This window comes from Amphiprion ocellaris, chromosome 7, assembly GCF_022539595.1.
Source record: "Amphiprion ocellaris isolate individual 3 ecotype Okinawa chromosome 7, ASM2253959v1, whole genome shotgun sequence".
Classification (NCBI taxonomy): domain Eukaryota; kingdom Metazoa; phylum Chordata; class Actinopteri; family Pomacentridae; genus Amphiprion; species Amphiprion ocellaris.
This window is the reverse complement of record NC_072772.1, coordinates 7,155,434-7,180,254: the sequence shown is the minus strand read 5'-3', so window position 1 is coordinate 7,180,254 and position 24,821 is coordinate 7,155,434. Positions and strand designations below refer to the sequence as shown.

Here is a 24,821-nt window from a genome sequence, read left to right as displayed (position 1 = left end):
CTCAAAGTTGACACTCATATTAGTACTTTAAAAAGTTTATCTGCTTGTGATAATTTACATTTTTATTGATTATATTTTGCAAAATTAAACTAAATTTGCAAAGTAGTAATTAAAGTGTGGAACAGTGGAGTAAAAAATGTTTACTTTTGCCTTTGAAATGTAGTGGAATGGAAGCATAAAGTGAAGTACAGTATTTAGTTAATTTCCACCAAGATAAATCTGTGATGGGAAAAAATCCTTTTTTTCTTTTAGTTTTTTAATGTAAAAAGTAACTAATAACAGATAAAACTATTAAGTAAATGTACAACATAAAAGTGATATGAAAGTATAAAGCTGCATGAAATACTAAATTCCATAAAAATGAAGTACAAGTATAAACACTTCAGTAAATCCACTTAGTTACTTTCCAAAGCTGCCTGATTAATCAACTTTAATTAGACATTTTTATTAATAAAATTCAACATCCAGGCTTCTGGTTTTTATTCCCAAAGGCAGAGAACTACCAAAGTAAATACCAAACTGAAAAAGGCTGGAAAATATTCATTTTCCACTGGATTCCCTGTGTTTACTTGGGTCTAATGATTCCACCAAACGCTGTAAGTACCTTGACAGACTCACAAGCTGCATTTCAGCAGTGAGCTGGTTGGTGTACGCCAGTTGTCTCCTTCTTCTCGTCAGTGCTCATGGTGAGTATTATTCCCCCAGTTCGCTGAGATGAGCCTCTTTCCTCTGTCTCTTGACAGTTTCCTTGAGAAACAGTTGTTTATTTAGTGGAGTAAATTCTGACAAGACCAGAACCCATGAAAGCCTTTCTGTGTCTGTCAAACACACTACCTCAGACATGAGGAAACGCTTTTTTCCCTCACTCCTACACATAATTAAGCTCCAAATATATCCTCATAACTATTCCCTCTAGGGTAGAATGAAAGATCCAAGGAGTTAATCAATCTTCCCTTGCCATCAATCAGTTATTTCCATTAGTTCACTGCCTGTAAATCACTCTGTAAATGCTTGGAGTCCATGGCAAGGCAGACAGTGACATCACTCCCTAAATGCAGAGTGGGAGGGTGTCTGTCCGGGTGAAGGAAAGTAAGGTGACACTTTGACATTTGGATTAAAATGCCATTACAGATAGGGTGTAATGATGGTGAAACGATGAGGCTGTTAGAGATGGCACTGTGTACATACACACTAGAGAGGCAGGGTCATAGCAGAGATTTTAGAAATGCTGAAATCAAATATCCTCTGGCTGAGTATCAGTGGAACATGGGTGGGTCTGCTCCCTAAAAATATCTGTAAGACATTTTGTTTCCTAATCCTGCTCATTAAATAGGGTTAGATCCTATTAGTTTACATTAGTCTGTGTTTTCTTGTGCCTACATGATGATCTTAAGGCAACAGCCTCGCCTACTTTAACATTTTCACCCAAGAGTTTCTGATCCAGTTAACCAGCAGGCTGCTGGTTTTTGCTTTGATTAGGAAACAGAAGTGCAATTTGAGAAACTTTTTTAAAAAAATGTTTCTGTTAATTAGTTAGTGCATGTTGGAGTAACTGGAAGACAGATTCTGTCTGTGTAGATTCTCCGTCATCCAGTCATTTTAATCCTACAAGCTTCAGTTTCAACTCAACTCTTTTTTCGGTTCTTGAAAATGTTTCCCGTCTCATCCAAGAGGCTTCATCAGTTCTAATTGACTGATGGGGAGTCCCAGATACACTATATTGCCAAAAGTATTCGCTCACCCATCCAAATAATCAGAATCAGGTGTTCCAATCACTTCCATGGCCACAGGTGTATAAAATCAAGTACCTAGGCATGCAGACTGATTTTACAAACATTTGTGAAAGAATGGGTCGCTCTCAGGAGCTCAGTAAATTCCAGCGTGGAACTGTGATAGGATGCCACCTGTGCAACAAATCCAGTCGTGACATTTCCTCACTCCTAAATATTCCACAGTCAACTGTCAGCTGTATTATAAGAAAGTGGAAGTGTGTGGGAACGACAGCAACTCAGCCACGAAGTGGTAGGCCATGTAAACTGATGGAGCGGGGTCAGCGGATGCTGAGGTGCATAGTGTGAAGGAGTCACCAACTTTCTGCAGAGTCAATCGCTGCAGACCTTCAAACTTCATGTGGCCTTCAGATTAGCTCCAGAACAGTGCTTCAGCAGAGAGCTTCATGGAATGGGTTTCCATGGCCAAGCAGCTGCATCCAAGCCATACATCACCAAGTGCAATGCAAAGCGTGGGATGCAGTGGTGTAAAGCAGCCACCACTAGACTCTAGAGCAGTGGAGACGCCTTCTCTGGAGTGACCAATCATGCTTCTCCATCTGGCAATCTGATGGACCAGTCTGGGTTTGGTGGTTGCCAGGAGAACGATACTTGTCAGACTGCATTGTGCCAAGTGTAAAGTTTGGTGAAGGGGGGATTATGGTGTGGGCTTGTTTTTCAGGAGCTGGGCTTGGCCCCTTAGTTCCAGTGAAAGGAACTCTGAATGCTTCAGCATACCAAGACATTTTGGACAATTCCATGCTCCCAACTTTGTGGGAACAGCTTGGAGCTGGTCCCTTCCTCTTCCAACATGACTGTGCACCAGTGCACAAAGCAAGGTCCATAAAGACATGGATGACAGAGTCTGGTGTGGATGAACTTGACTGGCCTGCACAGAGTCCTGACCTCAATCGATAGAACACCTTTGGGATGAATTAGAGCAGAAACTGAGAGCCAGACCTTCTGGTCCAACATCAGTGTGTGACCTCACAAATGTGCTTCTGGAAGAATGGTCAAAAATTCCCATAAACACACTCCTAAACCTTGTGGACAGCCTTCCCAGAAGAGTTGAAGCTGTTATAGCTGCAAAGGGTGGACTGACGTCATATTGAACCCTGTGGATTAGGAATGGGATGTCACTTACGTTCATGTGCGAGTCAAGGCAGGTGAGTGAATACTTTTAGCAAAATTGTGTACATATTGTAAACAACAAATCCCAAGGTCAATGGCCTATTAACAACCCAAAACTAAAATGCCTTGTGCCTTGAAGGATGGTTGAAGATGTTAATGGTGGTGAAACTTTTTGAGAAGATATCTGATCTCAAGACCGAATTATAAGTACCTGATAAGTGGCACTATAGGTCCCCTTGTTGCAGCTTCACATGGATGGCTTCCTTCACTTCCTTCTCAGCTATTTCTCTTCTCTGTCCAGAATATGAACATTGTTGTCTTCTAAGGAGTGTCTCTTATCCTTCAGATGTAGGTAAACTGAGTCTTGTCCAGAGGAGCTAGTTTCCTCTGTATTTTCCCCTATATATAGGTCACTGCATTGGACAGTATATACAGTGTTGCTTTACTTGTCTTTAGGAGTTTCATCCTTGGGGCGAATCAGTTTTCATCTGTTACTGGGTGTAAGTTGTGCCAGTATATGTTTGCAGAAAATTCCTCGGCTATATGCATTTCTCAAACACAGCAGCTATTACAATGGATGGTAATGTCGTCCCGCCTGTTCTTCTCTTCCCTGTTGGCTATGGTGCCATTTTTTCCAAATCTTTTTGCTGACTTAAAGAAGGCCCAGTAAGGAAAACCGCAAGTCCTTAGTGCTCTCTTAATAGGCATGTGCTTAATGCCTTTTCTCTCTGTCTTGGTAGGGATGTTCTCAGCCTGCTGCTAAAAGGTTCTGATGACCTCCAGTTTATGTTCCAGTGTGGTGGGAGTCCAACAGCAGGTATTGGTCTCTCTCTCTCTCTCTCTCAGTTTCCAGTAAATTTCAGTGTTCAGGCTTCAAGCACAACACAATTCTGGTACCTTTGAACAGTGTCTGGTTCATCATTTTCCCGTTTTCAGTCTTTGTGTGGAACTAAACTAACCTTCTGCTGCCTGTCACTTTAAATTTAATACAGAAATATGAGAAAAGTGAGTGATCTTCACATCCATCTCTCTGTAAGAAAGCAAACGAGCACATTTCCAAAAATATCAGACTATTCTTTTAAGGTCTTTCCCACACTTTGATGGTAGTATTCTTGTTAAAAACGACAAAATCCTTGTGCAATATTGTGATTTCTTTTGATACTAACTTCAAAGATGTTTAAATAACATAAAATAACAATAGGATCAGCTATTACAACCCACCATGTGTACATCTTGTTTAATTACTGAACTCAAACTGCTCCTCAGATCATATTCCAGAGACTACCATGACCTCGCTGCTCTCACATGAAAATGTAAAAGCTTTTAAAGGTATATAATGGTGTCGTGTGAATGCAGCAGATGAGAAAAATTAACTAAAATCTCATATGGAGACAAAACTTTTAAAATGTCCATAATGAAGACAGTGAGGTAACCAGATTATTCTTTCACTTCCAGCTTTCATGCAATGCCATCTTCATCTACTAAAGTTGATGGTGCTATTTTTCCTCCAGCAGGGGGCAGTGTTGTATCACTGATCAGCAGCTAAAACACTGCAAACGAGTGTCGAGTATCATCTCTCCAGACTGTTTGGGCAGCAATGATCGCCTCAACCAACTGTATCAACAGGCCTGGGTAGACTTTATGATGTGTGGATATTAAAGTAAATTTAAACGGGAATGAGAAGTACATTAGGATCTTATTATTCCAACATCTGTCCCAGTAGCTACTTTCCATCATGTCATAAATGGATTCCAGGATTTACTGAGCATATTATCCTTTAACAGAATTTACAGATAAGCTTAAGATAAATTAAGTGATTTCTTTGAAAATCTGCCCCAATCTGCCCTTTAGACATTACAAACAAAAAATTTAGGGCATTTAAGGCTTTTTAAAGATTATTATTGTTAAAAAAAAAAAAAAAAAAAAAGATTTTTTACAGTCTTAACTGTCAGAATATCTGCATACATATGGACTAAATCCTCTGTGGTCACATATAGTATCTGTATAACAGTAAATGCCAAACTAGATGGATCATTTTCATAAAATCAAATCGCATTTGTGAAGCACCTTAAATGCAGAGTGGACAGATCAATAAGAAAATGTCACTGATCTGCTCGGTGCTCTTCTAGGTTCATTACAAATGTATGAACGCTAGCGCAACATTGAGACTGTTACTTTGAAGAATTGTGAAGTTACGTTTTGAACTGTCTGCACTGAGCCACTGGGAGCGGTTATGTTCCCCACTCATTACCGGATTACATCAGCAGCTGTCAAACGCCTCCCCTCACATTTTGTGTCATGGCTCCATCCGTAAACCTTGTTTACCTTGTAAGGCAACCTTGCAAAGGAAATTATCTTTAAGAAGAAAAACTGTGCAACAACTGGAGAGTAGTACAGAATCAGATATTCAGGCTGGTTTCATATCGAATAGGTGGTCAGGAAGCTACATTGGTCTTTTTTACTGCACATATTTAAACCCAAAATTGCCTTTAAATCAGCTTATATAAAAAAAATAGATTTGTGTATTTCCTGGAGTAGCTTACATTCTTGCTGAGTTGTTTACTGGACATAAAAATATGCATATCATGGTGTGTTTTCTCTGCGTTACAGACTCGCTTAAATTAAACTTTAAGGTTGGGTTCATCCTATTAAAAAGATGAATGCTTTTAAAACATATATTTTCATATGTTGGATTTGAATTGGTTTAGATTTACGTTTACCTGAATCGTTTGCTTTCTGTTGATCAGTGCCAAAAAAGTTCCTTTCATTCAATGTTATAAAACACAAAAACACAGAAGTTGTGGAAGATTTTCATAAGGAATTGTATAAAGATCAGCAACAGTACATCTATTTATCTTTCTTTTTAGTTCTCGTCCAGCCTCTAGCAATCCTTCTTTTTATGCAGAAACAGTGGATCGTTTCATTGCTTCACATTTCTCTCAGTCAGAGGGTGAAAGTTTAAGTACTATGGGAGCTGCTGATGAGCCCTCTGACCTGATGACTATCATCCAGCCTCCTAATTCAGGACCCACTGCTGCCCAAACATCACACACTGCATTTATCCAAGGCTATCAGGATTATCTGGATTAATTACAACAACCTCTTAATTGCAGTAGAGTCTGGGTTGGGTGGAGGTCAAGTTTAATGAGCTGCATGCCTCTTCTTTTTCTCTTTCATGTCAAAATGACTCCAAATCTCCATTTTTTTTTTGCATTTTATCCAATAAATTTAAGCCTCTCTTGAACTGGTGTATTTGTCTTTGCATCATGATGGAGTGCAGTGTTGTGTCATGTCAGATTAGCCAGTGTCAAAACTAGAAAACACTCCTCTAAAACCCTCTGAGCTCATCTTTGCAGGAATATTCTCCTGTTGTTAATGAGTGCCGTCACAGAGACAGAATGTCAGGGTCGACTCTGGACCATCAGTGTTTCTAGCTGGTGTAAATTCTCCATCTTTGACATTTTAACAAGGCAGAAACTTGCTGTTATATCGGCTTGAACTCTACTGCTTTAGCAGACGTTTTCTCATTCATTAGGACACCAAGATTAAAGCTGAAGATGGAGAAATAAAGGGTCAGAGCAAGAGATAGGGACAGTGCTCATAAACAAAAAAAACCAGAGCTTGAGCAAGCTGGAGATGAGTGGACTGGAGTTTGACATTTTCCCACACTGCTCCCAGGCAGGACCACCGGGGTCACAGCAAAGAGGTCGCATCCCCGGAGTAAAAAGCTCTCCTTGGTTTGCTCTTTCCTGCTCCTCTCCCGACATTAAACTTCCTTTCCTCTGTTAACACCGTCCTCATTTGCAACCAACATATAAACACTGCTGGAGGTTGAACTCAGAGATCAGGGGACAATAAACAGCTGCTGGATTTGTTTTTGATCTCTAGCAGAGTGTTGAGCTCGTGGTCATGCAGCACAAACCTGCACACACCTCTGAGTTCAATCCATGGTCAGATTTCACGTCTCCTGTTGAGTCAGAGATGACATAAACTGTGAGTAAAAATATAAAATAGCAGCACAAATTTCAGTATTAATGGCAAAAACATATTGAAATATAATGTGTATTTTATATTGAGGTCACTGAGTGCATTTTTTTTTTCATCTGAGCAGATGTTTAGTGTGAAGCTGGGAATATTTTTAGAGTCAGCATTGGGAACGAGAAGGAAGCCTCTGAAGCTGTAGACCACAAAGCTCTGATGAATCGTCATGAGTTTGTGGAAATGGTCCCAACTGACCATTAGGGGCCCCTCTCCTCTAGCCCTGCAAGCCCCAAAACACACACTCATCCACAAAGCGACGCCATTATCTTCACAGCGGCAAGATGTGAAAGCTGACATATCTCTGGACACAACTGTTGCATTATGCTTCATGTCCACAAGCAAAAGGAATCTGCAGTGTTATGTGTCTAATCCCTGCGGAAATACTTCCCACATTCCAGATGGTGAATGCTGCATCTAACATACATGATCCCCTGGGTCATACGAACTGTGTGCTGCCATAAAAACACTTGTAGGAATGTGCGTTCCATCTGATATCTAATGAGGCCTTTTGTTACTTGTCGCATAGTGAGAAAAGCACAGGTGGCAGTAATGACAGTAATGATGGTGTGACAGCGAGCCGCGATGAGCACCAGAAAGCTAAACGTAATTCGGTAATAATTTTATCATTTGCACCTGTGCTTTCTCTGCTGTGACATGATAAAATGTGGTTCTGTAATAAAGGCCGTTCCCGTCCTGCTGTTCTGTTGTTTCTGGACCGTACACCTGCCTCATGTAGCCTCTCTGTTGTTTATGATGCAGCATGTTTACACTCATACAGCCCTGAAAATACGGATATAAACGTGGTTTTTACTTCCTTAGAAAAACTGAGTGATCATGAAACCTTTTATATTTACGTTTGCTGTTTTTTTTTATTCGGTTTGCCCAAACTTGCATCCACAGAACCACAATATTGAATAGCAGAAAATGTAGATTCACAGAATTTGTTAAGCTTTTTCTGTTTTTTTAGATCTATTCTGACTTCTGTGTTTGCTTGCTTGCTGGTTTTCACACCTTCATGGCACCCTTAAATGACTGGTTGGAGGTGTGAAGTTGTACTGTAGATGATAGTTTTCTTGATTATTGTGATAATTTCAAAGTCCCAGTTTGATCACTGGTTAAACACGTAAATTTGCTCATATTTGAAGCTTTTGTCATGAAAATGATTCCCTTCTGTCTTCAAATGGCCACGATGTAACTCTCAACTGCTGTTTTTTACCCAGAATGTACTAATCTAAATAGTTCTTGTCTATTTATCTCTACACACTCTATTTCTGAGACTGGGATTGGTATGCTGCGCTTTCAATATGGAAATGTACAGCGGTGGCAGTGACGGCTTATTTTGCTCCTGATGTGGTTTCCAGCACATGAAACCCACCATGTGGACACATTAATAAGATAGAAGTGTTGACTCACTGGAGATGACTCTTTGAGATCAGCCTCAGGAGATTTTTAAATACCATTTGTGTTTCTTTTCACTTACTACACATTTGAGGATTTTCAAAGTTAGATTTTGTGTCATTTTCTTTGTGATGCAGTTTTTAGCACAGTTGCCTCGCAGCACCAAGGTTTGAGTCAGCTGGTTGAAGCCTGTGCAGATTTTGTGTGCCTGTGTTGGTTTTCTCCAATCTAAAAACATGCATAGTAGAATAACTGGTGATTCTACGTTGGCTGTGTGTCTATGAGTGTGCATCGTTGTGATGGACTGATAACCTGTCCAGACTGCAGAAGTAGCTGTTGGATACTAATGCTACTGATGTTAGACTTGTCCTATTTGTACTTTCTATTTACTACTCTGGTGTAAACTAAGCTTTACGGTTGAAACTATTGCTCTATCAACTAATAGAATAATTGAAAATTAAGTGCCAACTATTTTGATAATTGCTGAAGTATTTTTTTAAGCAAAAAATCTTTAATCTGAGCTTTCAGATGGCTTGTGTGACCTCCGGTGGTGGTCATTTTTTGTGCAATTTGCTGACATTCTATAGACTATAAGTCTGATTGATTAGGCATGAAAATATCTGTAATATAATCATTAGTTACATCATTAATTACAGCCCTGAGAAATTAGTTTTCAGTGTCTGTGTGTGTGGCTGAGAACAACTAACAGAAATATGTGTTGGACTGATTAAAAAGGTCACAGGACAGTTCCATTGATTGTTGTTTTATTATGAACAGAACACTTGCCAGCTATGTGGCAGCCATTGCATTTTATAAAACACAACTTACATTCACGTCATCAAATCACATTGTCCCTCACTGTTCACAGATGATGGTCATGTGAGCTGTTTTCAGTCCACTGCAACCTTTTGTTAGGAGTACCATAGGCGTTTTAGAAATACCTGAGTCTCTAGAAATCATCCACAAACTTCAAAAACTGACATTCAGACCACTTTCATAAATGATGTCATCTAGCATAGAACACAATGTCAGTATTTGATATTACACGATGTAACTGCAGTCACAAAAATGTCCTCTAATCGTACAAAATTATTTAAATGGGGGGAAAAAACCTTTAATATGCGTCCATATAACAGATGGCACTTTGTTTTCCCTAAATCAGGCTCAACGTCATGCATCATCAATAATAACAACACATTAAGTGGTGTCAAAAAAATGCCCTGTAAACTTTAAACACAGATCAATATTAACACCTTGGCTGAGAAAGCAACATATGAGAAACAAAAGCAAATTAAATTGCAAAGCCTTATTAGTTTATGGTCCTTTTATACAACAGAAATCAGTTTTATTACAATGTCAAAAGAAAGGGAAAACCATTTATGGATTATTTGTTGGTGGTGACAGTAACACACCTCTGGTGGAAGACTGGAAAAGCCCTATCAATAGAACAAATTAAAGTAACAAAGGCTGACTGGAAAACCATAAATCACTTTCCTCAAATACACAAAATCTGTTTTACTCTGTACACAGTTTTATGCAAAAAGTGAAAACGTAGCAAAAATTAAAGTGGTCATCATTTACAGAGACTGAAATAGTGAAATCTGGAATCCGCGTAGATAGGTACAGCATTCATACATACAGCATGTGTGGAATCATCATCATACTCATGCAGTAAAGCACAGTGTTAGCGCTCCTCCTTCACAGCACGGCCCACTGAAAGCACAACAGTTTAAGACATTAGCGGTGGTAAGCTTTTCAGCATAAAGGACACCAACGGATTACTAGGGCTAAGACAACTGAAACTCAACGTGGCAACATTGGAATATTTGAACAGGTGGATCTTAGAGGCCCCAAATTCATATTTCTAAGCAGAATTTCAGTATGATAGAAAGCAAAAAAAAAAAAAAAGGTCCTATTAACTAACTAGTAACTGTTATCCCACAATGTAATGCTCAAAGTAAAGGCAAGAACTCTGGTAGGTGGTGAAACAGTTCAGTTATATTTTTGGAAAAAAACACACAGAGATGAGCCACAACATGCAAACCACCTGCCTACTATTTTATGTCTCCCCTTGAATTGAGTCCTGTCTAGGCATGGAATAAGGACCTGTGCAGGTGGCCTGTGTTGTGTGGCACCTGGATGTTAGCAGAGAAATTTGGGTCTTGTGGGTTGTAGAGTGGAGTCTCCTTGGATTGGGCATCCCACTGATACTCAACTGGACTGAGATCTATGAAGTTTGGAAACAAGGTCAACAATGCTGGGGAGTAACAATGTTCAGGTTGGTGGTGTGTGTCTAAGAAGCATCTACATGAATGCCAGGACTCCAGTTTTCCCAGCAGAACATTGCAAAATCAGGAGATGCCGGATGTTATAGACCTGTCAGTGGTTGTAATGTTGTGGCTGATCGATGCACACTAACTGCAAAACCCGTAAAAAAGATTAGTGTATAGCATATAATGTATAGTTAGTATATAATAAGGAATTGAGACATAGCATGTGTTTTCTTTAGTTTTTCTCTACTGCACTCAGAGTACACACAGCTGAAACCAAGTTCTATAAGATCTATCTTTTTTCCACTTCACTTTTTATTTTGTTATTAACACGTGTCTAGTCAAAATGCAGTAGTTTCCAATATTCACCACTTTTTCACTATTATATTGTAAAAAACTCCAGAGCGCAGCTGTTGTAGGGAAAACAGTGTTTTAAAAATAAAACAACATATTTATGAAACTGCCAGCTTCAGTAGGAATGAAAAGGTTTGAGGCTGAGTGCTAAAGTCAGGGAAGAGGAGCATTGCTATTTTTGGTCTTGACATGTGACAGCAAACAAAGTATCACCACGCCTATTTCTTAACATGATCTAGTAAATACATGTTAAGTACTTCAATATGATTTCAGTGGTGGTAAATACTGTATATACTGATAGGCTGTGAGGCTCCATAGATCTGCTTCTGTCTGACTCTCATAGATACACGTCCATGGTGTTGAGGATCATATGACGACAGAGTGGGCAGTTCTGTTGGTAGATGGGCTGCCTCAGGAGGATGTTTGTACAGTCTCTACACAAGCAGAGGTGTCTGCATGGCAGCAGCACCACCGTCTTTATACAATCCTGGCAGATGACACACTTCTTTCTGTCCTCCTGCTCCTTCAGTAGAGTCAGCAGATTCTCGGCAGGCAGAGGTTTACCGTCTTTGCCTGAAGCCGACTGCTTCTTTAGCGGTCTGTCTGTGCTGGATGAGGGCAAAACTAAATCCAACAGCTCTTGGTCGGCTCCATCTCCTGCCCTTCCATCTGGTGGGTCCCGCCTCTCCTCTCCAGGGTCACCGTCGCCTCGCACTCTGTTGTTGTTGTCCCTGTGGAGCTGTGCCCGCAGTGTGAGGCCTAGCTGGCTGCTGTGCCAAGAAAGCTGCCGCCAAAGTCCTCTCTCCAGTAGGTACAGGTGATGGAGTATCCTTTGCAGGTGCTGCATGTTACTGAGGACAAAACGTGGGATGCGCCACAAGTCTGAAGGGAAGCGGTGCAGAGCCAGATACAGCCTACGCAGTACTGGAAAAGAGTTAATGTAACCCATAATTCGAGCAGCTGCCTGTCGGGTCAATCCTGGGTTCAGGTAGGCGGTGGTCGTCAGAGCGATAGCGACAGTGAGCAGGAGGCCGTAGATGTTCAGGATGAAGATGCTGATGAACATGTGCACCAGTGACACCAGGAAGTCCAACACCAGTTTACAGGGTGACCACAGGAAAGCTGATGTACCGACCAGGCTGCTGTACAGAAAGGTGAAGGAGGTCAATGCGAGCTCCAGCACCTTCTGCAGCGGGCTGGACACCGTCTGCCACACGCTGAGCACCGCCAGGTAGATGTTCTGGGTGGCAATGAGTGCAAAGTTTACCACAGTGTTGGCGAAATAGACCACCAGGCTGACAGCGATGCCACAGCCCTCCAGCACTGACAGCAGCCCTCGACACAGGTGCTCCTTCCCCCGCAGCAGGACGTGCATGGACAGGTAACCCATCATCTTCAGGCTCTCCAGCAGCCCCTCCAGGGCCAGCACCAGGCTCCCCAGCATGGCGACTGTACTGTGGGCCAGGTCTGACGTAGCCTCCGCCATGGACACGCCGCAAAACAGGATGAAGTTCCCCAACTCCAGCACCGAGGTGAGGAGGAGGGTGGGCAGGTTGTTTATGAAGGAGATAACCGCCAGGAGAGTCCGCACCACGGTGTGGACGACGACAAAGTTCAGGTCCAGCAGTAAACACACAGCGTCCAGGCATTTTCCGAAAGTGGAGATCACAAAGTTCACCAAACCCATCGTCTAATATCCGTAACTTTCCCTTATTTACCTCTCAGGTTGTTTCCACGTTCAAGTCCATCTCTTGTTTATTAGTTCAGCGTGAGAGACGTTACATCTTGTTCACAGCGTTCCCTCTTCATCCGGTACGACTACCTTACATTAACGTGTTAACTTCATGGTTTACCATCCTCGTGTTGCTGCGACGACGACCCAAACATCATAAACACGCGTTACAGAGGCGGATGTTTGGTTTTAAACGAGAGGCTGGCACTTCCGCTTATTTTGCGGGATTCACGGTTGTCGTCCGTTAATAAAATTCCCAGCAACAGTCCATGAGTTAAACCGTAACTTTACAAAACGTGTAATCTGCAAAATGCCGCAAAGAAAACAAAGAAAAGCAGGCAAAAAGCCTCGCTGTGTTTACTGTCGTGAGTACAGCCGCCATATTTGTTTTGGTCGAGTCAGCTGACCTCCTGCATCCTTCCGGTAAGTTCAAACACCAAGGAACCGTTAATGAGACATGTTTTAAAATATATAAAATAATACTGCCTATAAAATCAATTCAAAATTATCTGAAATATAATATTATTATACGTAGAATCAAATAAATCAAATTAAAATGTGAAATTTCTATTCTACGTTATTTATTGGCAGGAATATCACTTTACCAATACTGCCCTAAAGCATCAAGGGAAATGTAATTCAAAAATAAATGAATAAATAATACAATATATTAAGTAGAATTTTTAAAAAATCGACAAAACGATGAAAGAACAAGAAAATAGCAAAAATATTTTTTCAAAAATGTTAATTTATGTTGTTGTTGTGTGTGTGTAATACATCTATCTATCTATCTATCTATCTATCTATCTATCTATCTATCCATCCATCCATCCATCCATCCATCCATCCATCCATCCATCCATCCATCCATCCATCCATCCATCTATCTATCTATCTATCTATCTATCTATCTATCTATCTATCTATCTATCTATCTATCTATCTATCTATCTATCTATCTATCTATCTATCTATCCATCTATCCATCTATCCATCTATCCATCTATCCATCTATCTATCTATCCGTGTGTGTGTGTGTGTGTGTGTGTGTATAATAATAGGCTATTTCAAAAATATTTGTCATATTTAGTAATGTTTTATTTATGTGTCCCTCAGCCTTTGACATCCCCTCGTATGTGCTGGGCATCCTTCTCCAAACAGAATCTGTTACTTGTCAGACATTAGATAAATAAATGACAGTATTACAGTAATTTATAATTTGTAAAAGTGCTGAATTTTATGGAAATATACACAAGATTAATGAATGATTAACATTTTTAAAATGTGCTTAACAAAACTGAACGTGATTTCCACAGTTTTGGAAGAATCTTTCTTAATATTTTTATATTTTAACTCACCCCTCACCTTTTGTTGTATTTTTTTTATTTTGTCTTCAAAAAAAAAATAATGTAACTGCATTAATTCATACAGTATATATTTTACTTGAATGCAACCTAAATTCATGATAGTGAATACTATTATTTGGTATAGTACTACTATGAGCACTTCTACTACTACTACTACTGCTACTAATAAACAATAATTTATACAGTCAAATAAAGTTACCCTTATTTTATATCACATTTAAAGGCTTAGCTATTACACCAAAATCATTTCCAGTAGAAAATAAGGAAGTTGAGACCCCACAGTGTTATCTGTGGAATGAATTTGCCTGAATAATTTAAATATTAAGGATTACAACACTTCCAAAAAAATGATACAATACATTGTATCTCATGATAATCATTAAGACTAAGGCCTGGGATCTCCAGGCATCCTATTTGCCTTTGTTAAGGACTGAATACTGTTGAAAATGGGCAAGCTGAGAATTAGAAACCATTAATAGGGCCCTGCAAGACGATTTTAAACAACGGCCATGGGACACTAACAGACCAGAGATATACACAGAAAGGAGGCAGACCATTCAGTGTTTTACAAACAACCAATGCTGAGGCAGTTTAATAATAAATATTGATGTGATGAATGATAATGACCACATTCACATTAGCAGTTGGCACATTGTGTGTCCCACACTGCTCACTATTTTTCTGATTTCATAGAGCTTATTATTTGTTTGTGCAGTATTTTAAATTTTCTTCGGGCTATAAATTACATAATTATTTTGTGGTATTTGAAACCCCCTCTGTCTCCATGAGTGCACTTGTTTCTGTTTGTGTACTTGCACATGTTGTAGGAACATAAATCTGCACAGTCACATTGTAGGGTGTGTGCCGTCTCCCTTTTGGGCACAAAAAGCAAAATGTACAATTAATATGTCCCCTATGAAGTGTGTGTGCGCGTGTGTGTGTGTGTGTGTGTGTGCGCGCGTGCGTGCGTGCGTGCGTGCGTGCGTGCGTGCGTGCGTGTGTGCGTGCGTGTGTGTGTGGGTGTGTGTGTGTGTGTGTGTGTGTAAAGTGAAAATGATGACCACTGTCATCAATTTCAGTATTTTGACCTTTCATGCCAGGTTTTCCAATTTCCTTCAGCCATTCCATTTACATGAACACTTGTTGAGATGTACTCTCCCATTACATCAGCTACTTCAGTGACAATGAAACACAAAAGCTCTGCAATCCTGAACAATATCAACAGCATTTCCTTCCTTGCCTTGTGCCTCATCCTCCCCATCTGAGTTGCTCAGTGCTTGGCCTCTTTCTCTTGCAGAGGGGAAACTCTGATATGATCATGGGAAATCCTGTTCTGAACCTTTGGATGCTTGACAAACAGCATTTGTTTAAGTATTAATGATGCAGCAGGGATACATAGGGGCAGTGCAAGGAGCTATAAAAGGTCTTGTGCATTACTTTGTCTCTGGCTACTAGACCTGCTCCTTTTATGGTAGCTAACCTTCCCTCTGGTCCAATAGCAGGCTAGCAGTCAGCTTCCTCTGTTTGTTTTCTGATCAACCAAATCCTTCCTCTGTAAAAGACAGAAGGCTTCAAAAGGCCTCCTTTCATCTTCTGCAACCTTCCTATACGTTTCCTTAACAGACACTACTCACTGATGACTTCATATTTGTCAGCAGTCTTGATGTTAGATCCATTCAACAGAACACCAAACCAGCAGCCGTAGATCCCAAGTCAAGGTTTCAAAGATGCCAGTGATGACAAATCCTGCAATCAGTCTTGAACTCAGACCTGGAGACCGTCTCTTCACAACTGTGTAGTTAAAGTAAATTAAATATGTCAAATATGAGAGGCAGGTTGAAAAAATTCATACAAGGGCAGCAACATGGCAAACTAGAGGATCTTACAGGATGAGCCGGAGACAAGAAGACAAACTGACTGACTGACGTCTTTCCTACAAAGAGCCGAGGGTCCACAGATGACGAATTTACACCAATTAGGCTTCTCACCCACTGGGAGCTCCGCCCTGCAAGGAACTTCTGAGAACATCCACCTCTTTGTCTGTTCTTAGCCAAAAATAACTCTTAACAACACCTTCAGACTGTTTAACAGTTATACTTTGTGGAATATCTCTTATGTAAAGTTAAATGTTCACCATTAAGTCTTAAAATCACCACCTGGACGGTTTCAGTCCCTATTTTAAAGAAAAGATTCTAGTCAGAAATATCAGATTATGACCGTTTAACACACTGAAAATCAAATAAATACAGATTTTTCACAGAAATATCACTCTGTTGCACTGATTTTCCACTAACTCTAGATTATGTTAAATCCTAGAATTATTTTTTATTTTTTATTTTTATATTTCGAATATATCTCCATGTTGCAAGAGTACATTTAAAAGAATAGTTTGATATTTTGGAGCAATGAAGAGACGCTCTGGCACTTTACCACAACTAAAATGGCAAACTGTTGTTTTCACACTTCAGATTTTACACTGATTAAAGAAACAAGATGCAGCACATCATTAATGCGCTTCAGTGGTGCAAGTAAACAGATTTTAGTTCATCTGAACAAAAGCAAACCAGCTGTTTCACCTTGTTTTCAGTCTTTGAAAGTTAGCCAATCATCTGCTGGCCTTCTATTTACCAGACAGCCTTCAGTTTTTTTCTTTTCATCTTTCTTCTGAAAGTCAAAAAAACACACAAACCCTAACCCTAACCCAACACTTACGACTCTGCTTATTAAAATCATAAACTTAAAATGATATTAACTTGCTTCTTCGCATGCATTGAACTTGTGCTTGATGTGGTACCTGTCATCTGTCACCTTAACCTCTATAACCTCACTGTCCAGCTCACCACATTACAAAGAAGGCTTACTTCTTGGCTTGCAATGGATGTAAATCATGAGCACCAATAAGGACATATTCTCAAGGGATAGTGGATTAAAACGTAATCGTAGGAGTTCAGTAAAAATCAACTGGACTTCTCTTTTTGGTTCTTGAAGACATTTCACCTCTCATCCAGGAGGCTTCTTCAGTTCTGATTAAAATGTCGTTTTGCACATTGCATTCAGATTCCTGTTTGATCAGGTTTGAACTATTGGATGACATTCAGGTTTCTGCAGATGATGGAACACACAACATGATGCCTTTAAATGGTCTGAGGTTCATTTTAGGAGACAGACTTCAGCACACAGGTGTTTGCCGGGTAGTTTTTAGACTGATCTTTGTGTTCCAACAATATTTGCGGCGACTGCTTTCTCCACAGTCTTGAAGATCTGTCATTGCGGCTGTGACTTCATCTTTAACGTCGTGTTCCCAGATATTTGTGGTTTATTTTGGGACTTAGAGCTCAAATCCCCTGCATCAGTGATGACTTTGGCTGCCAGCCAGTACACTAGACTCGCATAAATTTACATTCAGAATACATCTGTGTGTGTGTGTGTGTTTTAGAGAGAGGATAGAGGGTATGCGGCAGACTAGAAGCTTCTCTGGGAAAACACAAACTCCAAACAGTAGAAATCACTGGAGTGCAGACTGGTCGAGACCCGGAGCAAGACCCTGCATTCCTCAGTAAACCTCCGCCTCGAGCCTGCAGGCCTCTGCTGCTCGCTGAGAGGGTGAGGGAGGCGGTGAGGGAACTCTGAGAAAGAAGGTGAGATAAAAGAGGCAGTGATGATTTTCCTCGTGTGACTCAGAGAGATATGAATAGGATGATTAAGATGGTGGAGGTCCCTCAGCGTGACATTCCTGGTCTTTGAGTTGTCTTCTCAGGACCCCCGTCAGGGCATCTGCAGGATGTCCATCGTTTTACAGGCAGCAGTTGCAGCTTCCTGCTTCATGACTCATTAGTCTGCATCTGCTCCAGAAGATCCTTTGTATAGTCATGAAATTGATGTTTCTTTTTATTACAAATAAATCTTTTAATGTTTTACAGTCATTGATCAGTTTAAGTGTTAAACAGACAGATCATGTCATCAGATGTTATCCATCAACTAAAAACACTCCCATAGATTATAGCAAATACATCTGCAACTAATAATATTCATCGTCATTTAATCTGCCTGTTGTTTTCTTAGGTAACTGATTTATTTGTTTATTCACAATACATCAGAAAATAATGACAAACGTCCATCACCGTTTCCCAGAGCCCGCAGCAATAAGAGAAAAACTACTTCTACCATTTGAAAACCCAAAAAACATAAACAGTGATGGAACGTGGTTTCAGATTATGTTTAATATAACTAGATTTACCAGTTAAGGGAAACACAGAAAAGTAAAGTACTGACTGCATTCACTGAAGCTGCAAACAGCCAATGTTGCTAATGCTTCTTCTTCTTCATCCTCTGAAATATAAATTATGAATTATATAAAATTAGAATAATACAATCGATCAGTTGTTGAACAGTGGAGTCATTAAGCTACTTTCTAAACAGACTGACCGTAAATCACAAGCACCTTTGTAAAGTTCTTCTCCATTAGAGGAAACCAGATATTTTAAGGAATGAAAGTTACACTGCAAACCAACTTTTTTGGATCTGTCTCACATTGTAATTGTACAGCAGCTGTTCTTAACCAAGTGTATTCTGTTTAAAACAGGTTGAAATATTCTCTGCATTGGTTTTTGTTAACAGAAATGACTTCTTTGCAGCATAAGCAGATGTTAATTTCACAGTAAGCAGATTTTCCTTCAATTACAAATTGCCCCAAGAGAAGATACACTGAAATCATTAACATTTTCTTGTGTCCTAAATCTCTCTTCTCCTTCATACCAAGATCTTCCCATGCTGAAACACTGAAGAAACATGTCAGTGGGTGGATTTATTGTGATTAATGCCACTATTAAACATAATCACCATGGAGAAGCAGTGTTTAATTCTTAGCTCATGAAGTTATCAAAGTGTCTCTTTGTCACAATCCCTGCTGTTGTGACGGAGTTTAGCAGAAATTCAAATTTCTCTCCCACTCTTTCCCCGAGCCCCCTCGCCATACCAGTGTCTGCTGTAAAGCCCCCCGTCCTCTGGAGTAGCTCGGACAATAGATGCCTCTCATGCCGGGCGGACTACCCCCAAAACAACTTGGTCCTGGGTCTGGCTTCAGTGGCTCGGAAAGAATGACTTCTTTTCCTCTCTTTCCTTCCTTCAGCCTTTCCTTAGCCCATGAGCACAGCACAGTGAGCCCTGCTGAGATAAACAGAAGTCGTGTGTAATCATCAATCACAGAGGAATGGCACGTATGGGGGTGCACGGTGGGGACAGTCGAGTCAGGAGTGGAAATCTTAAAGGAGCCGGGTTCAAGGACACAACTAAGTGTGAATGCTGCAGTTAGAGATAAAGGTAATCATCTGATGAGCCAGAGGAATAGAACTAAATGAAATACTTGTTTAAACATTATACATTTTGTGTACAGCTGCTAATTCTACCTAAAGAAGTGGTTTGACACTGAGAAACATGTTTATTTTTATAGATCAACATCACTTCTCTCTAGGCTGAGTATGAATCTATTGCTGCAGCTTGGCCTCATAACTTATCTCTGCATAAAAAAAGAGAAAAAGCAAACCTGGCTGAGAAAAAACATAATCCTCTCATCAGCATCTCTAAATCTCCTGGATTTACACGTTTAATCTTGTTTGTTTAACCCACCGAACCCCATAACCCACCAGCAGGTTTAGAACGCACGTGATCTTTAGGAAATAGCCCAAACACACCATTTATCAGAACAAGAAGCTCTACAGTAAGAATTTTCACATTTTCCACTATTTGACAGTCCTGAAACTACTCATCCATAATGCTGCATTCCATTAGAAAACATGACCAAATCTATGCTTTAAATTTCAATAAATGATCAAAAACACTATATTCTACATGTCTCATTAAAAATTTGCAAAACAAAACAAAACAAAAAAAATCTGTGGTCCTTAGCAAGACTGAATTCATTAGGGACAAAAATTCAGCAATATTTCAGCTGAACTGCAGGTTGTGTTTACAGAGAGCAGAGAGGGGACTAGTATGGAAACAAATTCAACATTTCAGTAGTGTAATATCGATGGTACTGCATCTAGAGTCACCATTTGAATGTCTAATGTTGACTGTGTAACTTGTTGCAGTGTCCTCAAAAATTCCCAAAATGAAATAGAAAACGTAGCTACTAACAAACCCACCGCGCAATTTTTAAACATTTCATAGATGTAAAAACTACTGCCACCCAAATTTAAAGTCACATGGCACTTTTGCGCAAATGTGCTGTGCAGCGAGTCTCTTCTTGAATATGTGCCGACCAGATAACCTGCTGCACGTCATTTTGCTTATCACTTTACCCACTTTTCTGTTCTTGCTCCACTATCTTGGCCAAATTAAGAAATTGATCTTGTTTATGTAACTCAAGTCTTAATTTCTGCTTACTCTAGAGTAACCTACAGTCAGGAAACCTCAAATGTAATACTTTCAACAAAACAATTAAACAAAAAAATTCTGGCATCCTATTAGGGGAGTTTAATGTACTAGTAGGCAGATTTTTTTTAGACCTTGATAAACCCAATATTTCCGTTTTTTGTGCTATGAGCTGCTGACATTTGTTTCTGAGAATGTCAGACGATTCCTTTAAAAATGCAAAGCTCAAGGGAAAGTCAGGGTGAGTATCTGATGGACCAAACTTATTTGGGGTAGTGTAACAGTTATAGCTGGAGGTTTTCCCCTGTCAGCAGGTTGAAACATACCCATAGAAACTGTTTGGGCCTTTCAGACCCTGGGAACTTGGTGGGGGAGGGGACGTTGCTTTTCCTGCTTCTGTTTGCCTCATTCCCAAACCCGGCCCCCTGATATTCCCAAACGCCCTGTCCAGGATGTATCATATTAAATAAAGGGTGAAAAGGGGACATTCTCGCAATTTGTCCACAAGGAATTTTAAGAGGGTTGTCGGGGGACAAAAAATCCCCAATTTCTTTGGGTTTATTTATATACTGTACTCTTTGTGCCACACCCAAGTTTGCAGCCCCGAAGAATCAGTCATAACTTACCGACCTTGAGTGGCAGAACAATGTGGTTGTTTTGAGAACAGCTACTTCTCCACTATCAATGCAAACCATAAGGATTGTGCTTCACTCTAAAGGAAATGAAAGCATCAACACAAGTGGTTTACACCCTCCTTTACATTCACATATGATCAGCTTTTAAATTAGCATCCAGCATGTGTTGACTGAACGCTTGTTGTCCTCTGTTGGTTACTTGGTCATTTTTTGTTGACCACCATTAGAGCTACATAGAAGTCTTTAATGTATGTTTCACAGGAACTCCTCTGAACAACATTAAACTTCTCTGGTATAAAGCGCATTGTAAAAACCAAACAATGGCAATTGTTTCCCGCTCTGTGGCGGTGATACAGCAATCCAGAGAGGATGTTGTGTTGAGTTTCCTTCAACACAAGAGCCAATTAACACAATATCACAGCAAGAGCAGAGACAGATGTTCAGAAACAGGCAAACTTCTGATGATGAAACTGTTGTGTTAGGTTCACCAAAACAGAATTGGATGAAAAAACAACAATCCATGAGAAATAAAAAGGTAAAAGTGAAGCTTCACCTGTATACCAGAGTATGTTGTCATGTCAACACAATCTCATGGCATTTTTTAATGTTGGGATTACACCATTTCTGCAATTATGATCCTCCCTGATACAGCACAGTCTCACACAGAGGCCTTTCACATTTACTCTGCAAGAGTCTGGCAGAGAAATATGCAGACAAAGTTCCCTGAGGCTCTCTCACGGCCTCTTTGTTTAGTTGCCACCAAATAACAACAAATAAAACACACATCTAAAGAACACAGCTTGACATAGAGCAGAGAGATGGATGTGAGCACAACAAGATGAAACTCAAAATTTGTGATAATGCAGAAACTACACACAAGCTGTTCTGATCCTACTAGATTAAATAAAGTACATTATCTGCCATGCTCTGGACAATGTCCTTATTTCCTCCTTTCCAGACAAATCAAACCTTTAAAAGCCTCCAGCAGAAGTGTCTTCCTGGAGAACTGTCTCCTCCCCTGAGGACTGTCACTGTCCAGTTGTTTGCTGTCAGAAGCAGAGCTCGTCTCTGCTGCGACTCCTTAGCGGTGTTCAGTTTGGTTTTCCTGCCTGCTCCTTCCGATCTGGCTCTGACCTGCAGCCCGAGGCGATGCACTTGGCAGCCACAACAGATGGCAGACACGCCGGTGTTTTCCAGCAGTGAAGGTTACGGAGATCAGTGTACACGACACGTCCCACCATTCTTTGATCTGCCTCCAGCGCCACCGGCTGTGATAGTTCACACGGGATCAAATAATACTAGGATTAAACGACGGCTGTAACTGCACTGACAGTCGGAGGTTTTATCACCGTCTGTGCAAAGTCTGGGGAAGTGCTGGATTGTTTTTATCACACATCAGTCCCTCAGGTCTTCTGATTGTGATTGTACCAAACACCAGCATTAACCTGGAGAATGTTTTTACATCTGCACCTCTGGACAATCAAACAATGCTCAGAAATATGTTTAACACCACCATTGCAAAATCATCTAGACTGATTAAGGCCTGCAGCACTCTTTTCTGTGTTTTTCTTAGACTGATTCCACTTTTGTTTGTGTTCTTGGTTTGGCACAGTCTTCTAATTTTGATGTGGTATAATGTCTAAGCTGATTTCACCTTGTAGAAGTACTTTGTATTGACATCGGTGACTAAGACAATATTGATCATCATTAGAGCCACAGCAAATTTGGTTTAACAGTGAAATGGACTATATTGGTACATATGCTGGCCAATAAATGACAAGAATTTGGAGCACATATTGAAGATTCTCAATGGACAAAGATTTTGCGACACCTTATACATCCTATTCTTAATCTATAGCCATGTTGGACTCCTCTTTGCAGCTGCAGCAGGTTTGGATTTTCCAGGTAGGAATTCCACTAGATTTTAAAGTGTGTCTATGGGAATTTCTACCCGTTCATCTAGAAGACCATTTGTGAACTTAGGCACTGATGTCGGACGAGAAGGCTTGGCTCGCTATCCATATTGTAGTTCATCTCAAAGGTTTTCGATAGAGTTGAGTTCAGAGTTCAGATACTCACCAAACCAAATCTTTTTGGACCTTGCTTTGTGCACTGGGGTGCAGTCATTGCTGGAACAGAAAAGGGCCTCCCCCAAACTGTTCCCACAAAGTTGGAAACAGAATTGTCTTAAATGTCTTGGTATGCTGAAGCTTTAAGATTTTCCTTCACTGGAACTAAGGAGCCTCACCCAACCCATGAAAAAACAATAACATACTGCCATCCCTCCTGTACCAAACTTTACAATCGGCACATTGCAGTCAGGTAGGTAACATCCTCAGATTCATTGATCAGACTGTCAGACAATCGCCACTCCATAGAACACATTTCCACGACTCCAAAGCCTCATGACTGTGAGCTTTACTTGATTCCATCTGATACTCGTCGTTGAGGTTGGTGGTTAAAGGTTTACATGCAGCTGCTTTGCCATGGAAACCCATTTAATTAAACTCCTGGTGCACAGTTTTTGTGGCGATGTTAATTCCAGAAGAAATTTGGGACTCTGCAGTTTCTGAGTCATCGGAGCATTTGTGATTTTTACACGTTCTCAGCACTCAGTGACCCCAGTCTGTGACTTTACATGAGTGAGTTGCTGCTATTCCTTAATGCATGCATTTTTCAGTAATACCACTTACAGTTTACTGTGGCAGAGAAGAAACTGACAAGAAACTAACTTACTGCAAAGGTGGCATCATACGATATGCTACATTTGAATTCACTGAGCTCTTCAGAATGACCTATTCTTTCACAGATGATTGTATATGTAGACTGCACAGCTTAATGTGTGCTTTTATACATTTGTGGCAGTAGGTCTGAATGAAACACCTGAATTCATCGATTAAGAGGCGTGTCCCATTACTTGATTGGGACACACTTATTAGATGCTTTATTTCAACTTTAAAATGTCCCACTCTGGATATATTTTGGCAACTGTACTAAAATCATCAACATTTTAAAATCCTAAACAATTTTTCTGTGTGTGTTTATGTTAGAAAACATATATTGTTTGATATGTCATCATAAGAGTTTATCAGTCTCACATATTAATATCCTATCAACCTCAAAAATGAAATCCATAATCAGAGCTCCTGCATACAAGCACTGCCCCATAGTTTGGTCTGTGGCAATCAGGCCAGACTAAAATTTTGAATTGTTTTCACTCTGCTTAAGCAAGCCAGAACAACCTGGTATCTTGCCAGAGTGTCAACTGCATAGCATTTTGTGTAATTTTCTTTCTGCCCTCTGGTACTCTGAGAATTTGTTTTCATTGCAGACACACCATTGATTTGTGGGAGTTCTCTTACAGTTTGCAAATACTGCAGTTATCTGACATGTAAAACCATGTCCACGGTTAAGCTTATTTAAGTATCAGAAACTGCAGCCCTGCAAAGTAACGGAGGTCAGTGTAAATGATATGATGTCCTCTGGCAGGCTCGCTGTTTTAACATGGTTTGTTTTGGGAGTCAGTCTGATTCAGCTCTCTTGTTATGTCCATATTAAGCTTGGCATCTAGCACACAGAAAGAGTTGTATACACAATTCTTTTGAGGGCCTTGATTATAGATAAAGATTATCTTGGTAATTGTAAATGATGGAGAGCATAACTTTGTGTGTGTTGATGAGATGCAATGCATTCAAGATCAAACAAAAACAGCTTCAGGAAGTGCTGCATCTTCAGGTGCTTGAAGTCAAATA

The 24,821-nt window shown here is 40.2% G+C and overlaps 1 protein-coding gene across 1 annotated transcript; it reads right to left on the bottom strand.

Moving 5' to 3' along the window:
- Nucleotides 1–9,091: 9,091 nt before the first annotated feature.
- rnf26 (ring finger protein 26) lies at nucleotides 9,092–13,100 on the bottom strand. The gene has a single exon (XM_023293492.3). The coding sequence runs from the start codon at nucleotides 12,648–12,650 to the stop codon at nucleotides 11,301–11,303; it is 1,350 nt and encodes a 449-aa protein (XP_023149260.1). The 5' UTR covers nucleotides 12,651–13,100; the 3' UTR covers nucleotides 9,092–11,300.
- Between the last annotated feature and the right edge of the window lie 11,721 nt (nucleotides 13,101–24,821).